At 42.1% G+C, this 16,991-nt stretch overlaps 1 protein-coding gene across 1 annotated transcript in view; it reads left to right on the top strand.

Annotated features, from left to right (window-relative positions):
• The window catches only part of shtn1 (shootin 1), a 36,661-nt gene that overhangs the window by 18,604 nt on the left and 1,066 nt on the right, over positions 1–16,991 (top strand). Inside the window, exons 7-12 of the mRNA XM_029450167.1 lie at positions 6,554–6,707; positions 6,936–7,053; positions 7,821–7,903; positions 9,805–9,908; positions 11,690–11,740; positions 12,210–12,330. Of these exons, the coding sequence (XP_029306027.1) occupies positions 6,554–6,707; positions 6,936–7,053; positions 7,821–7,903; positions 9,805–9,908; positions 11,690–11,740; positions 12,210–12,330 (631 nt within the window). The remainder of the gene's footprint in view (positions 1–6,553; positions 6,708–6,935; positions 7,054–7,820; positions 7,904–9,804; positions 9,909–11,689; positions 11,741–12,209; positions 12,331–16,991) is intronic.

Below are 16,991 nucleotides of genomic sequence, written 5' to 3'. Positions count from 1 at the left end.
AAGTCTCGTAAAGTTACAAATCAAATCAAATCAAATCAAATTTATTTGTATAGCCCAATATCACAAATTATACATTTGTCTCAGTGTGCTTTACAGACTGTACAGGTTACAACATCCTCTGTCCTTAGACCCTCGCATCGCACAAGGAAAAACTTCCTAAAAGAAACCCCAAAATTAAAGGGGAAAAAATGGAAGAAACCTCAGGGAGAGCAACTGAGGAGGGATCCCTCTCCCAGGACGGACAGACGTGCAATAGATGTCGTGTGTACAGGATAAACAACATAGTACAAATACAACATTTGACAGAAATTATGTTGTGTTGGAAAAAAAAAAAAAGAAATAGAAAGTTTGGATGAATCCAGGAAAATGTCAATAAGGCTTCCCGGTGTCCAGCAGGACCAGGTCAGCAGGCGCTGTCACGATTCATGATCCTGACGTAAACTTTATCAGTGGCAACCTGCCACATGAGAGACAGACACTCCGGGGATGATACCCCGGATGGTGAGTTAGTAACATACATTTACATAAATGCATACAGATAGAGAGGGAGAAGAAGAGAGGGAGAAGAAGAGAGAGGGAGAGAAGGAAGAGAGCAGGGAGGTGTCCCCCGGCAGTCTAAGCCTATAGCAGCATAACTAGGGGCTGATCCAGGGCAAACCTGAGCCAGCCCTAACTATAAGCTTTATCAAAAAGGAAAGTCTTTAGCCTACTCTTAAATGTGGAGAGTGTGTCTGCCTCCCGAACACAAACTGGAAGCTGGTTCCACTGGAGAGGAGCTTGATAGCTGAAGGCTCTGGCTCCCATTGTACTCTTAGAGACTCTAGGAACCACAAGTAACCCTGCAGTCTGGGAGCGTAATGCTCTAGTTGGTTTATAAGGTACTATGAGATCTTTAAGATATGCTGGAGCCTGACCTTTAATTGATTTGTAAGTCAGGAGAAGGATTTTGAATTCTATTCTGTATTTTACCGGGAGCCAGTGCAGAGCAGCTAATACAGGAGTAATATGATCCCATTTCCTTGTTCTAGTCAATACACGTGCCGCTGCATTTTGGATCAACTGAAGAGTCTTAACCGACTTTTTTGGACAACCTGATAACAATGAGTTGCAGTAATCCAGCCTTGAAGTAACAAATGCATGGACTAGTTTTTCTGCATCATTTTGAGACAGGATGTGTCTTATTTTTGCAATGTTACGTAGATGAAAGAAGGCAGTCCTTGAGATTTGTTTTATGTGGGAGTTAAACGACAGATCTTGATCAAAGATGACGCCAAGATTCCTTACAGTGGTGCTGGAGGCCAAGTTAATGCCATCCAGAGCTTCTATGTCATTAGAAAATGCGTTTCGGAGGCGTTTAGGGCCAAGTATAATAACTTCAGTTTTGTCTGTGTTTAACATCAAAAAGTTGCTAGACATCCAAGTTTTTATGTCCTTAAGGCATGCTTGAAGTTTAGCCAATTGATTGGTTTCATCTGGTTTAATTGATAGATATAATTGGGTATCATCCGCATAACAATGAAAGTTTATAGAGTGGTTCCTTATAATATTGCCCAAAGGAAGCATATATAAGGTGAATAGAATCGGTCCAAGTACAGAACCCTGCGGAACTCCAAGACTGACTTTGGCTGTCATGGAGGATTTATCGTTAACAAGTACAAATTGAGATCGCTCAGATAAATAGGACTTGAACCAGCTTAGTGCGGTTCCTTTTATGCCAACACAATGTTCCAGTCTCTGTAGTAGAATGTCATGATCAACAGTGTCGAAAGCAGCACTGAGGTCTAACAAGACAAGAACAGAGACGAGTCCTTTGTCTGAAGCCAATAGAAGGTCATTGGTAACTTTCACCAGTGCCGTCTCTGTGCTATGATGAACTCTAAATCCAGATTGAAAAACCTCAAATAAACTATTATTATGTAAAAAGTCACACAACTGTTTTGCGACTGCTTTCTCAAGGATTTTAGCGAGAAAGGGAAGGTTAGATATCGGCCTATAGTTGGCTAAAACCTCTGGATCAAGACCAGGCTTTTTAAGAAGTGGTTTTATTACAGCTACTTTAAAGGATTTTGGTACGTAGCCAGATAATAGAGACAGGTTGATCATATTTAATAACGAAGTGTTAATTAAGGGTAAAACTTCTTTAAACAGTTTAGTTGGAATCGGGTCTAAAAGACAGGTTGATGGTTTAGACGATGAGATTGTTGAAGTTAGTTGGTTAAGGTTGATTGGAGTAAAACAGTCTAGATATATTTCAGGAGTTACAGATGTTTTTAAAATTCCAACAGTTGAAGTTAAGTCATTACCAATTGAGGTCAGGAGGAGATTAATTTTGTCTCTAATAATTATAATTTTATCGTTAAAGAAACTCATAAAGTCGTCACTACTGAGAGATATAGGAACAGAAGGCTCTGTAGAGCTGTGGCTCTCTGTCAGCCTGGCTACAGTGCTGAAAAGAAACCTGGGGTTGTTCTTATTTTCTTCTATTAAGGAAGAGTAATAAGCTGCTCTGGCATTACGGAGAGCCTTCTTATACGTTTTAAGATGATCTAACCAGACTAAACGAGATTCTTCCAATTTAGTGGAACGCCATTTACTTTCAAGATTTCTCGACTTTTGTTTTAGTTTGCGGATTTGTAAATTAAGCCATGGAGCTTTCTTTTTCTGTTTTATGATCTTCTTCTTAAGAGGAGCGACAGAGTCGAGTGTTATTCGCAGTGAGGCTGCAGCGCTCTCAACAAGATGATTAATTTGGGAGGGACTAAAGTTAGCATTGGAGTCCTCTGTTATATTGATATTGAGTCCTGGTATTGAATCAAGTGCTGATGGAATCACTTCCTTAAATTTAGTCACAGCACTTTCAGATAAACATCGAGCGTAGGATATTTTGCCTACTGGCTTGTAGTCCAGTAACAGGACTTCAAAAGTTATTAAAAAATGGTCTGATAAAAGAGGATTATGTGGACACACTGATAAACTTTCAATTTCAACACCATATCCCAGAACAAGGTCCAGAGTGTGGTTTAAACAGTGAGTTGGTTCATGTACATTTTGACTGAACCCAATTGAATCTAATATTGAGATAAATGCATTATTAAGGCTGTCACTATCAACATCCACATGAATATTAAAGTCACCTACAATAATTACTTTATCTGTTTTAAGGACTAAATTTGATAAAAATTCTGAGAATTCAGATAGAAATTCAGAGTACGGACCAGGAGGGCGGTACACAGTAACAAATAAAACTGGCTTTATTGTTTTCCATGTTGGGTTTGAGAGCGTAAGAACAAGGCTTTCAAAAGAGTTATATTTTAGTTTAGGCTTAGGATTGATCAAGAGGTTTGAGTCAAATATGGCCCCAACTCCACCTCCTCGGCCAGTACCTCGAGGAATGTGAGTATTAATATGACCAGGTGGAGTAGATTCATTTAGACTGACATATTCTTCATGTCTCAGCCAGGTTTCAGTGAGACAAAATAAATCAATCTTATTATCTGATATTAAATCATTTACCAATCCAGCTTTCGTTGATAAAGATCTGATGTTTAAGAGCCCACATTTAATTTTTTGATTTAGTTGCACTTTTGCAGTGGTGGTGTTTATTTTAATTAGGTTTTCATGTATAACTCCTCTTCTGTTAACCATAGACTTGATTAGTTTCAGTGGTCGTGGGGCAGACACAGTCACTATGGGGATTTGAGTCGGTGACTGCCCGGAAAGAAGCACAGAGAAGTGTGTAAGACTACAACTCTTTGTCCTGGTCTCAACTCTGGGTTGTCATGGATTAGGTCCACTAATAGACTGTGTAATATTATTGGATATGAGATCTGCTCCAGCCAAAGTAGGATGGATGCCGTCACTCCTAATCAGACCAGGCCTTCCCCAGAAAGTCCGCCAATTGTCTACGAAGCCCACATCATTATCTGGACACCACCGTGAGAGCCAGCGACGGAATGATGACATGCGGCTAAACATGTCATCATTCAAAAGATTTGGCAGAGGACCAGAGAAAACTACGGAGTCCGACATTGTTTTGGCAAATGTACACACCGACTCCACATTAACTTTAGTACACTCCGATTGACGCAATCGCGTGTCATTACCGCCGACGTGAATAACAATCTTACTGTATTTACGTTTAGCCTTAGCCAGCAGTTTCAAATGTGCTTCTATGTCGCCCGCTCTGGCCCCCGGAATGCACGTGACTGTCGTCGCTGGTGTCTCAAAATGAACGTATCTCAAAATTGAGCTACCGATAACCAGAGTTGGCTTCTCAGCTGGTGTGTCACTGAGTGGGGAGAATCTGTTAGAAACAGCAAGCGGTTGGTGGTGAACCGTGGGCTTCTGATAACACTTCTTTCGGACAGTCACCCAGTCTCCCGGCTGCTCGGGTCCCGCCGGGGGACGGCTAACAGGAGATACCACTGGTCGACCCGCACCGACTATAGGGGGCTTGCTAACAGCTACACTTGCTAACCGCTGACTAGCCATGGTGCGGAGCCGCTCATCTATCCCTCTAAAACTCGCCTCCAACCCTGCGTATAAACTACATTTAATACACGTACCATTATCACTAAAGGAGGCCGAGCAATAGCTAAACATGAAACACACCGAGCAGGAGAGAGCAGAAGAGGGAGATGCCATCGCTAGCTGCCGAGCTGCAGCAGCTAACGTTAGCAGAGCCGAACAGAGCGTAAATAATTGAGGATTTAGCGAGAGTCGCTAAGAGAAGGAGGATAAGGAGAGAGTTGTAAGTGCTTAGGAAGTACAAGTATAGGTTTAGATAGATGACAGGTAATTAGCCGATGTGATCAAGAATATAACAACATTAACTGGGTCAAACTGGAGCTGCCGAAGTATGCTACCAACAACACAGAAACATTAACAACCGGAAATGACGCGCTTACCGTAACCATACACGATCTTAGTTACAACATCGTAACTAACATGAACATCTGGTAAGTGTTCCGGCTATTATAGGCTATAATGACCTTCTATATATATATATATATATATATATATATAGACGGTCACTATAGGTGAGACGGTCAGTATACAGACTATACTTTATAGGACCTGCGCTGTCCTCCGGTCTGTTTGTTAGCTAATGCTTTATATACAGCCTCGTAATAAATGACGTTTGACATCAGACACAACGATTCAACCAACGACTCAACTGCAGAAACTTCAAGAAAGAATCAAGTTATCATACTTTACAGACGTCGATGTGTCCAAGTAGAGAAGTAATTGAATATTTAGCGATCGAGCAATTTGCGGACAACTAGTCGGGTTCATAACAATTCAAGGAAACCAAGCTATCGACTCGCTAGCAAGCTATCGATAGCTTGCGATCTATTTACGATCGAGGATAATGTTACGTTTTATTATGATGTATTTACTATATATTGAGAAGTTTTATGAACTATAGTCAAATGTATATACCTGTCTGTGTTCTGTTGTTGCACAGGATCTCTGTGTCTCGAGCTGCTCTGTTTCCACCACGTTAAACTCGCCCCCATGATCTAAATTCACGACACCGGCATCCTCTTCAATAAACAACTCTTCTTGAAGGTGCAACGAGTCTATTGACGACTCATTGTCACTCAATTCTGTTGAAATATCCGAGCCAAAGTCCGACATCGCCACGTCTGCCACTTCTGCCGTGCTGTCTGTGTATTCAACTGGTGGACTGTGTTCTACTTGTGACGTCAGAACACGGCGTCGGGTGTTTCCGGTAGCGGCAATGTAAACATACTAAAGGTCGACATACTAAATCATGATTTATTAAATACTGCGATCATTGTGTCATAAATAACACATCATTTTACACCACAAAAAGTCCTGCACCATGGAAACATTACAATCCTGGCTAGAATTCGAGTCAACTCAAAAATGTCTGTTGTGCAATCTACTTCCAACCTGTCGTGTCCTCTCTCCTCTGTGTCAACAGATTTGGTTATTTTTCCTGACTGACGCATTTGTCACACGTGATTCGTTCAAGAACAATGTGTGACGAACCAACAATATTTTGTTTTTCAGTTTCTGGCTATGCTGAATGGTTTCATTTTGGTGATTTTTTAAAGAAAACATGCTTTTCAAACCGGCCGGCAGTTTGTAGGGTTCAGAGGGTTTCAAAGGTTAAGGAATATGCAATATATATATATATATATATATATATACTATATATAAATGTATATAGTATATATATATTTATATAGTATATATATATATATATATTGTATATATATATATATATATATATATATACATACAATATATATTGTATGTATATATATATATTGTATATATATATATATATATAATATATATATATATGTATACTATATATATATATACTATATATATATATATATATATATATATAATATATATATATACAATATATATAATATATATGTATACTATATATATATATATACTATATACACTATATGGAAGTTTGTTAAGTTAACAATTCGCCAGTTCAGGATCAAAACTGTACATGCCCTTTGTGATAAACAATGCATGTGTGTTGTGGTTCATAAATTCTCAGATAAAGCAGGCGGAGGAAAGGCTGAGGAGCTGTGAGGCTCAGAGGGAGCTGACAGCATTGAGGCGTAAACTGGAGCTTGTAGAGGAGGAGAAGAGGGAGTACAGTGGAAAATGCTCCAAGGCTGAAGTGGAGGTCAAGGATCTGCGCTCTACAGGTGAAGGCATATTTAGAACAGTAAGGACAGGATGCTCTGTGGGGCATTACACTGTAGCTATAGACAACAATGCAGAAATGAGGACTATAGAGTGACCTCTATAGTGTGTGGGCGGCAGCAATGACAACAGGCCCCATTTGATTTATAGTATGAGCATGAGATTCTGGAAGAGCGTTAGCTGTTCTTCATATTTTTATTTTCTGTTCTTGGTGCTGTTGCTGTGTCCAGTTGAGGAGCTCTATAAGAAGCTGCAGGCAGCTACAAACCCACCCCCTCCCCCAGCTCCAGCACCTCCACCTCCCCCACCACCTCCTCCAGCCCCAGCTCCAACATCTAACCCGCTCAGGTTTGATCACACACAATATGTTCTGAACATCATCAATCTGTTTTACTGAATACATTTTTGATGCACCTTTCATACTATGAAAGGACTGTAAAAGAGTAAACTTGTGTAAACTCATATGGGGCATGCACAATATAAACAAGGGGTGAGTATAATTGGACAGTGGGAAGATTAAAAGATTCCAAAACATTCAAAGCTACAGTGTCTCAGGCTCCTCCAACATTTCAACATACAGTATATTAAAGACATAAAGAAATAAAATAGTGCAAGAGACTTAATCATGCAAGTAAAATGCAGGAATAAGCCACATATATACATTAAATAATTAATAATAGTCAGATAACACAGAATGTAATCTTAAATAATGTACAGTAAAATAAAATACTGTATATTGTAATAATCTATAAATATGTGATATAAGATATAAAATATAATAAATCTGAATATTGTTTTAGTTCAAACAGCTGTGTGACACTTTTGGGCTGCTATGAAGGCTCACTGAGAGAGGGAGCTGTCTGGCTGGCTGCTAAACCACAAACCAAAAATCTGGTTATTACAACAGTATTATGTGAGAAATAAAGTTTGAAATGATGACACTGGTGTGCATGCAAAAATAAATGTATGGTTAAATGATGAGTGAACCTGGAAGCCTTACAAGAATGTTGGTTGATTAAGTTGACTAAATCAATACTAGTAAGCACTTTTGGTATCCTGGGAAAGCAGCTGCCTCAATAACAACCAGTAGATTTTCATTAATGTCTTCCCTGTAGTTCGCTGTTGTCGTTGATCCGGAAAAGAAGAGATATCAGTACTGACATCCCACTGGTGGTCCAGGACTCAGCCAAGACACCAGGTACACATCACACATCTACAAAATGTGCATATAATATATTATTTGATGCAGGGCTTTGAATGTTGTGCTTAAGTAATATACCAGTAATAATACAATATATGCATTTAAGCCTTCAGCAGCAGCAGTTTCAGAGTTGTATTGCAGTTAACTATTTCTACAACAGCACATAAACATAAAGCTACTCCTAAAAAAAACAAAGAAAGAACAATCAGTGCTCTTGCCAAATACACAAGTTTTGACCATGATGATGATATTGAGCAAGAACTGGAATAAACACAGCTGCTCAGCTGCAGCGTGGAGTGATGCTCTGCTGTGTTTGGCCCCGACAGAAACAGACCTGTCCTGTTCTTCTTTCTCAGGGAATCAATATGAAAGTGGCTCAAATATGGTATCACGCTGAGGTCACAGGGTCACATGATCCAGGCATCAATATATAGAATATATTTTTGTAACCTCTGGGCTTTTATGTTTGCGCTATGCCCAAATATCTGTTAAACGTTTTTTTAAATCTACATCCAAGACACAAGCCCTAGTGGAGTTTGCTCATATGTGTAAGCATGGTGTGATATATTTTTAAATATATTTGATATTATTTAAAATATATAATACATTTGACTACATCTAACCTGTTAATGTACAGTTTGTAGTACTCCATCACCATGCGATAATCTATCTGTATACACTATAAAAAGGAGGATTTAAGATGGTCATTATTGCTCAAACTGAAATTATTATTCTGCAAATATTTTGTTCATTTTGTATTTTACTCTCTTCAGGGCTGCTATTTCTCATGCATGTCAGTGTAGGAAAACTGGGCTTGAATCCTATTTTTGCCTTTTAGATTTCATCCTTTTCGCTCTTTTCTTTGCAAGTCACTTTTGTGTAGAAGGACAAATGTTGAAGCAAGTGGTGCATGAGAAATTCAAACTCAAATCGCCATCATTGGCCTATTAGGTCAACATGATAAATTCTTCAATTTGTGCAAACAAAAGGGAAGCCTTGACTTGTTAGAGCAGGTAGGATGTCCATGTTAACTGAACAGGCTATACTGTGTCCTCATTTCGTTAAATGAATATATGAGGCCTGAATTGGTTATTACAGGTTATTTGTTGGAATTAAAAACAGGGCTGAATAGGTGCCACCCAAAGATCTTCTACTCTGACACCTGAATAATAGACTCTTTCTGAGCACTTTGAAGGAAAATATTTTACTATTACTTTAACACGAAACACTTTTTGTGTGACATTTTAAAGACATCTTACTGACAATTGTTCCATTCTGTATACCATTGAATGTTCTACGGTAGAAAATTAAATATTCACATTCTCTGCATCATGGCAAAATAAGATATTTTGTTCCCATCTTTTGTGAACTTAAGAAACTCTCTTAGCCTCACAGAACATTTTGATTAAAAACATAGCTGAATATTGATTGTGTTTTTACACAGTATGTCAAAATTATTCCAGAATAGTTTTGATAACCTCCCACACTACAAATGCTCTGAACTCTACAGGTTTACTTTGAATACTCCAAAATTAGTGGGCACAGCAATGATTATTAATTTTTCCATGACGACAGTCAAATCTACCCAAAAACAGGATTCACAGTAATATAGTTCAGTCAGTATTTATGGCTTAATTAAGAGGAAAAAGCTGGAGTTTCTCCAACAAGAACTTCATTGACTAGTCCTGTGGGCTCGTATCACTTTGAAGCTTTTACATCCAAATGAGCTATATTTCAAGTGCATTGCTAATAATGCCTGTAAATTACAAAGTGCCTCGTACCTCTCACTTCATTTAAACTCACTTTAGTTCTTGGCACTGTTTCGCACTGAGGCAGACTACTGTTTAGTATCAGTGAAGTTGATTTCTCTCTCTCTTGTGTGTGTCTGTCACTCCCAGAAGTGGATATCAGGCATCAGGCCGTGGAGGAAATGATGCATAGGATCAAGAAAGGCGTTCAACTTCGACCTGTCAGACAGACACCCAACAGAACCAGGAGACAGGTACCTTCAATAACCCTCTTAAATGGTGTGTTAACCTGAAAATATCTGCGACCTGCTGTGTTTTTGACATTTAAAGCCAGTTCATTAAAGCTTTTAACCTTCAGGCTGATGCCAGTAAACTGCCAGTAAGGACCAATAACACTGCAGCGCTGTGTGTTCGCCCATTCCTCTGGCACACACCTCCATGTGCTGGGTGTGGTGACCTTGATGTGGGTGTGTTATGAATATTCCACTTTTCCACTATTGCTCTCACATATAAAAAAAATGGAATTTTCTGTAAATTAATTTGAACGCAATGCATGTAGAGTAAACTATGATCAAGGTCTACCTGAGGTTTCCCATCAGTTGGACGTGCCTGGAAGACCTCTAGTCTAAAAAGCGTCCAGGAGGAATCCTGATCAGATACCTGAACCACCTAAACTCTGATCTTTGACAATTGAACAGAGCCTCATTTCCTGAAAACTTTCCCAGGGAGGCTGAGCAGTCTGATAGTTGGATCACACCCTCCGGTCCACTTTTTTTCTCAGGCCAAATCTCATCCACAGCTGGTACCTTGCCGCAGAGGAGCTTTTTAACTACCACTGAGATCTCTTCCAGGGATATGGGTGAGGCTTCCCCTTAATCTTCAAACTCTGCCTACTCCACAGAGGATGTGCTGTTTGGGTTCAGGACTTCCTCAAAGTGCTCTTTCCATCACTCGACAATATCCCCAGCCCGGGCAGCAGTTCTCCTCCCTTGTTGAACACAGCCTGTATCAAGCCTTGCTTTCCCTTCCAAAGTCGTCTAAGGGTTTGCCAGAAATTCCTTGAGGCCAACTAAAAGTGCTTCTCCAAAGCCTCCCTGTACTCCTGCTTTGGTGACCACCACAGCCGCAGCGCTTCTGGCCAACCGATACCAGTCTGCCGTTTCAGGAGACACCTGGGCCAACCAAGCCAAAAGGGCCTCATTCTTCAAGTTGATGGCCTCCTTCACTTCTGGTGTCTGTCCACCAGCGGGTTCTTAGGTTGCTGCCAAAACAGGGATTGACGACATTCTAACCACAACTCCCTGTGCTCGCCTCCACAATGGAGGTTTTCAATATGGTCCACTCAGATTCCATGTCCCCAGCCTCTCCCAGGATGCAGAAGAAATGCTTCAGGAGGTGGAAGTAGAAGACCTCGCGGACAGGGGCCTCAGTTCACCCTCACTCCACGTTTGGGTTTACCAGGTCTGTCCAGCAGCTCTTCTCTTCACCCGAGTGTAAGGCTAATGCATTTTACAAGTCAGCGGACAGCTTTACCTTTGTTTTATTGAAACTAAACACAACATAATGAAGACATTAGAACATGAAAATGGGGAGTCATTAAAGGAAGTGCATGTGTGTGATTTTGTGTCGTGATTGTGATGTGTCATCTTTGTTAAAATCACCAAATTAAACCTAACTGCTCTTAAATCCATCAGTGTGTGGGATTATCTAAGAGCTGCTTGTTTTGATAAAACATGACATATGGCCAAGACATCTTTTAGTCTGCATGTTCCTCAACTCTGCAAAATTAGATAGCATTAGGACCTGCTCTACCAGGTAATTATAAATAATGAGGATGGGAAAATTGACGTGACTCAAGATGATTGTGTTTACACATTTGCTTCTTGTAGAAAGCATACGTCCTCATGCTTGCCTACAGTGTCTCGGCTCTGTGGTAAGAGGTGCAGTTTAGCCTCTAAGTGCTGAATGAGGAAAAATAAGTATAATGTGTTTATTTACCAAACCCATCTTTTTCCTCCTATTTTCCTTTTATCAGATGGAGAGGCTGCCTTCTAATTCTGCCATTCAGGAACTTAAAGGAATCATGGTAATGTGACTTTGAAACAATCCAATGTCCTCACAAACCATATTTTACTAGTTGAACTTTCACTGTGTTTAAATACAGGGAGAGGCTTTGTTTTCTTCATGTGTTCACACCACAATTACATGTTCAAATATAATCAAATTTAACAAAGGTTGGAAAAGTATTCAGACATTTTAACTAAGAGAAAGTGCTACTGCAACATTTTAATAGCTGCAGTCTATATTTACAGATACTACAAGAAGAAGAATAGCGGATACAAAATGTTGATTCACACCAATAAGCATATATTATTTTATTGTTGATTATTCATCCACTCCAGTTAAAGTCAGACAAGTAGCAGTTCAAGGTACTGGAGTTTCTTTGTAAATCTACTCATTTTAAGCAGTTTTAAGCAGTTATTTTATTTTGCAGCTCTGCTGGTACTGAACTGGCCGTCTGTCTGTATGTGTGTGTTTTTCTTGAAACTGTCAAGAACAATTTCAGTAGAACCTCCCCCCAACCAAAGGCAGTGTCTCCGTCAACAAGCGCAGATGAGCAGCTGCAGAGCATCCTGCTGAGACGGCGTGATGTGCTGGAGTCCCAACACGATGCCGGTATGTTTCATCTCATCACTTCAAACTGCCTTTAACGCATCTATCAGGGCTTTCTTCATCCTGATGAGTCGTCTGTTTACTCTATCAACAGTTTCTGATCTTATGTGTGTGTTCATCACAGCTTTCTTCTGGAAGAACACAAGACTGTCTTATTAGCCCAAAGAAATATGAATCACTCTGAACAATAGCACTGTTCTGTTGTGAAACACAACATTTTAAACATCGGTTAGAGTTCTCTCAAAAGTTTTGCCTTTGTTGAAAAGGTGGTGCACATGTGATTTTGTGGATTTCTTTGACTGAGGTTGAAGTGAATATAACAGAGCTCACATTGAAGCCAAACCGTACTTCTCTGGTGAGCTTGTTCTCTATAATGTGTACTTGTATACAGACAGTATGCACCTCTGCTCTGCTCCCTGCTGCTCCTTCACTACTTTCAAAGTAGCTGGCATCTTTTTTAAACAGACAAAGTACAACATGTTGGGAAATTATTTTGTGCCTAGCTCCAGAAAGCAACTAACAAATATAAAACATAAAATAGGATAAAATACTATAGAATAAAATAAAATAATAAAAAGTATTAAACTAATATATAAGTACGATTCATAGAAATTAAACCGTAAACATTACATTAGTATGACCTCGAGTGTGTTTCAGAAGAATTGAAACAATATAACTGGTTTATATAACATATGCAATGTAAGGCAGGTGGATTAATTATAATTATGTTATAGTTGTTATTAGTATGTTATTAGTTCATGTGTAGTGAGTTATAGATTGTGAAAGTCACTGATTCGGGAGCCGTGTTGTCATTTAAAGAAATGGTAGAAGACAAGTTCATCACTTTTTGTATTATTATTTACAGATTACAAGAAATACATCAAGACAAAAGCAGTTTTACTTCCTATGCCGTCCACAGGTTTTTTCGAAATGTGGTAACTTTGCACATTTTGGGAGAGTTATGAATTTAAAACCATCCTGTGGGCCCACCACTCACAGGAAGAACCGCTGGGGTCGGGTGCGCTGTCACACGGGTGGCAGTTATGGTCAGGGACCTTGACGGACCAGACCCGGGCAGCAGAGGCTGGCTCTGGGGACGTGGAACGTCACCTCTCTGTGGGGGAAGGAGCCGGAATTAGTGCGGGAGGTGGAGCGCTACCAGTTGGATCTGGTGGGGCTTACCTCTACGCATAGTCTTGGCTCTGGAACCGTACTCCTGCATAGGGGTTGGACTCTATTCTTCTCCGGAGTTGCCCAAGGTGTGAGGCGTCGGGCGGGTGTGGGGATACTCACAAGCCCACGGCTGAGCGCCGCTGCGTTGGAGTTCACCCCAGTGGACGAGAGGGTCGCCTCCCTACGCCTTCGGGTTATGGGGGGGAAAACTCTGACTGTTGTTTGTGCCTATGCCCCAAACCGCAGTTCGGAGTATTCGGCCTTCTTGGAGACCCTGAATGGAGCCCTGCAGGGGGCTCCAGTAGGGGACTCCGTAGTCTTGCTGGGAGACATTAACGCGCACGTGGGAAACGATGGAGACACCTTGAGAGGCGTGATTGGGAGGAACGGCCTCCCTGATCTAAACCCGAATGGTCATTTGTTGTTGAACTTCTGTGCTAGTCATGGAATGGCCATAACAAACACCATGTTCGAACATAAGGATGCTCATAAGTGTACGTGGTACCAGAGCACCCTAGGCCAAAGGTCAATGATCGATTTTGTGATTGTATCATCTGATCTGAGGCCGCATGTTTTGGACACTCGGGTGAAGAGAGGGGCGGAGCTGTCAACTCATCACCATCTGGTGGTGAGTTGGATCAAGGGGTGGGGGAAGACTCTGGACAGACCTGGTAAGCCCAAACGGGTAGCGCGGGTGAACTGGGAACGTCTGGAGGAAGACCCTGTCCGGGAGATCTTCAACTCACACCTCCGGCAGAGCTTTTCAGACATCCCTGTGGAGGTTGGGGGCATTGAACCTGAGTGGGCGATGTTCAAAACCTCTATTGCTGAAGCTGCGGTGAGGAGCTGTGGTCTCAAGGTCTTAGGTGCCTCAATGGGCGGTAACCCTCGAACACCGTGGTGGACCCCGGTGGTCAGGGAAGCCGTCCGACTGAAGAAGGAGTCCTTCCGGGTTATGTTATCCGGGAGGACTCTAGAAACAGTTGCAGGGTACCAACGGACTCAAAGGGCGGCAGCCTCTGCCGTGGCAGAGGCAAAGCAACAGGTGTGGGAGAAGTTTGGAGAAGCTATGGAGAAGGATTTTTGGTCGGCACCAAGGTGCTTCTGGAAAACCGTCCGGAACCTCAGGAGGGTGTACAGCAAGGGTGGGACCCTGCTGACTTTGACTGAGAAGGTTATCGGGCGGTGGAAGGAGCACTTTGAGGAACTCCTGAATCCGACTGGTAGAGGCAGAGCTGGAAGCTGATCGTCAATTTCCCTGTTGGAAGTCACTGAGGTAGTCAATTAACTCCACAGTGGCAAAGCCGCATGGGTTGATGAGATCCGTCCAGAAATGCTGAAGGCTTTGGGTGTTGAGGGTCTGTCTTGGTTGACACGCCTCGTCAACATTGCGTGGAAGTCTGGGACAGTGCCTAGGGGGTGGCAGACTGAGGTGGTGGATCCCCTATTCAAAAAGGGGGACCAGAGAGTGTGTGCCAACTACAGGGGTATCACACTTCTCAGCCTCCCCGGTAAAGTCTACTCCAAGGTACTGGAAAGGAGGGTTCGGCCGATAGTCGAACCTCTGATTGAAGAGGAACAATGCATATTCCGTCCTGGTCGTGGAACAACGGACCAACTCTTCACTCTCGCAAGGAACCTCGAGGGGGCCTGGGAGTACGCCCAACCGGTCTACATGTGTTTTGTGGATCTGGAGAAGGCGTATGACCGGGTCCCCCGGGTGATACTGTGGGAGGTGCTGCGGGAGTATGGGGTGAGGGGATCACTTCTGAGGGCCATCCAATCCCTGTACGCCCAGTTGCGAGAGTTGTGTCTGGATACTCGGCAGTAAGTCGGACTCGTTCCCAGTGAATGTTGGCCTCCGCCAGGGCTGCGCTTTATCACCAATCCTGTTTGTAATTTTCATGGACAGGATATCGAGGCATAGTTGTGGAGGAGAGGGGTTGCAGTTCGGTGGCCTGAGGATCTCATCGCTGCTCTTTGCAGATGATGTGGTCCTGATGGCGTCATCGGTCTGTGACCTTCAGCAGTCACTGGATCGGTTCGCAGCCGAGTGTGAAGCGGTTGGGATGAGGATCAGCACCTCCAAATCTGAGGCCATGGCTCTCAGCAGGAAACCGGTGGATTGCCTACTCCGGGTAGGGAATGAGCCATTATCCCAAGTGAAGGAGTTCAAGTACCTCGGGGTCTTGTTCGCAAGTTGAGGGCACGATGGAGTGAGAGATTGGCCGGAGAATCGGAGCAGCGGGGGCGGTATTACATTCGCTTTACAGCACCGTTGTGACGAAAAGAGAGCTGAGCCAGAAGGCAAAGCTCTCGATCTTCCGGGCGATCTTCGTTCCTACCCTCCCCTATGGTCATGAAGGCTGGGTCATGACCAAAAGAACAAGATCACGGGTACAAGCGGCCGAAATGGGTTTTCTCAGACGGGTAGCTGGCGTCTCCCTTAGAGATAGGGTGAGAAGCTCAGCCATCCGTGAGAGACTCCGAGTAGAGCCGCTGCTCCTTTGCGTTGAAAGGAGCCAGTTGAGGTGGTTCGGGCATCTAGTAAGGATGCCACCTGGCTGCCTGCCTAGGGATGTGTTCCAGGCACGTCCAGCTGGGAAGAGGCCCCCGGGGAAGACCCAGGACTCGGTGGAGAGATTATATCTCCTCACTGGCCTGGGAACACCTCGGGATCCCCCAGTTGGAGCTGGTGGATGTGGCCCGGAGTAGGGAAGTTTGGGGTTCCTTACTGGAGCTGCTGCCCCCACGACCCGACCCCGGATAAGCGGTAGACGATGGATGGATGGATGATTTAAAAATGTCAGGGGGAGACTTTAGTAAAAAAACTAATATAAATAAATTAGGTTTGCTAGAATACAAACAACATAACAAGGAAATAATATATAGTATAATATATTTATATACATATTTATATATATATTTATTTATATAAATATAAAAATATATATATATTTGAACCACTTCATCTAGAGTTTAATAAACACATTTTTCTGAAGACAGAACGAAAAAGTAACATTTTCCATTACATAAATGTCAATTACTATATGCAGGAGTAGATCTTCTGTATTGTGGGGGGTTTCGGGAGGTAACCAGCATCTTGTGATATAATTCAGATATATTCATCAGGATGCTTTACTTGGAAATCAACATTTCCTAAAAAATAATGTGGACATTGCAGGGCATATCAGTGTTAAGTATGCTTTTAACTCAGTCTACAAAGGCCTTGTCACTGGACTTTTCCAAAATACCTGCCAGTGATTGGCTTCCCAAAACCCACACTGTCTCTAACATTCTGCATCCCCTCCAGCAAAATGTGCTTTCTGCGTTGGTGTAATATAAACATGAATAAGACACTTGCACCTAAACTCCTGCCACACAAGAGACTTGATGCAATTGGCATGAACACACATCTAGCCAGTCATCATTTGATACTTTTTCCATTTCCCGCTAATGTATTCTGTAGTGTGGGATTTTTGAGCAATCTG

Source organism: Cottoperca gobio, chromosome 15 (genome assembly GCF_900634415.1).
Source record: "Cottoperca gobio chromosome 15, fCotGob3.1, whole genome shotgun sequence".
Classification (NCBI taxonomy): Eukaryota; Metazoa; Chordata; class Actinopteri; order Perciformes; family Bovichtidae; genus Cottoperca; species Cottoperca gobio.
Note: the sequence above shows the minus strand (reverse complement) of the source record. Positions and strands in the feature narration are given on the sequence as shown.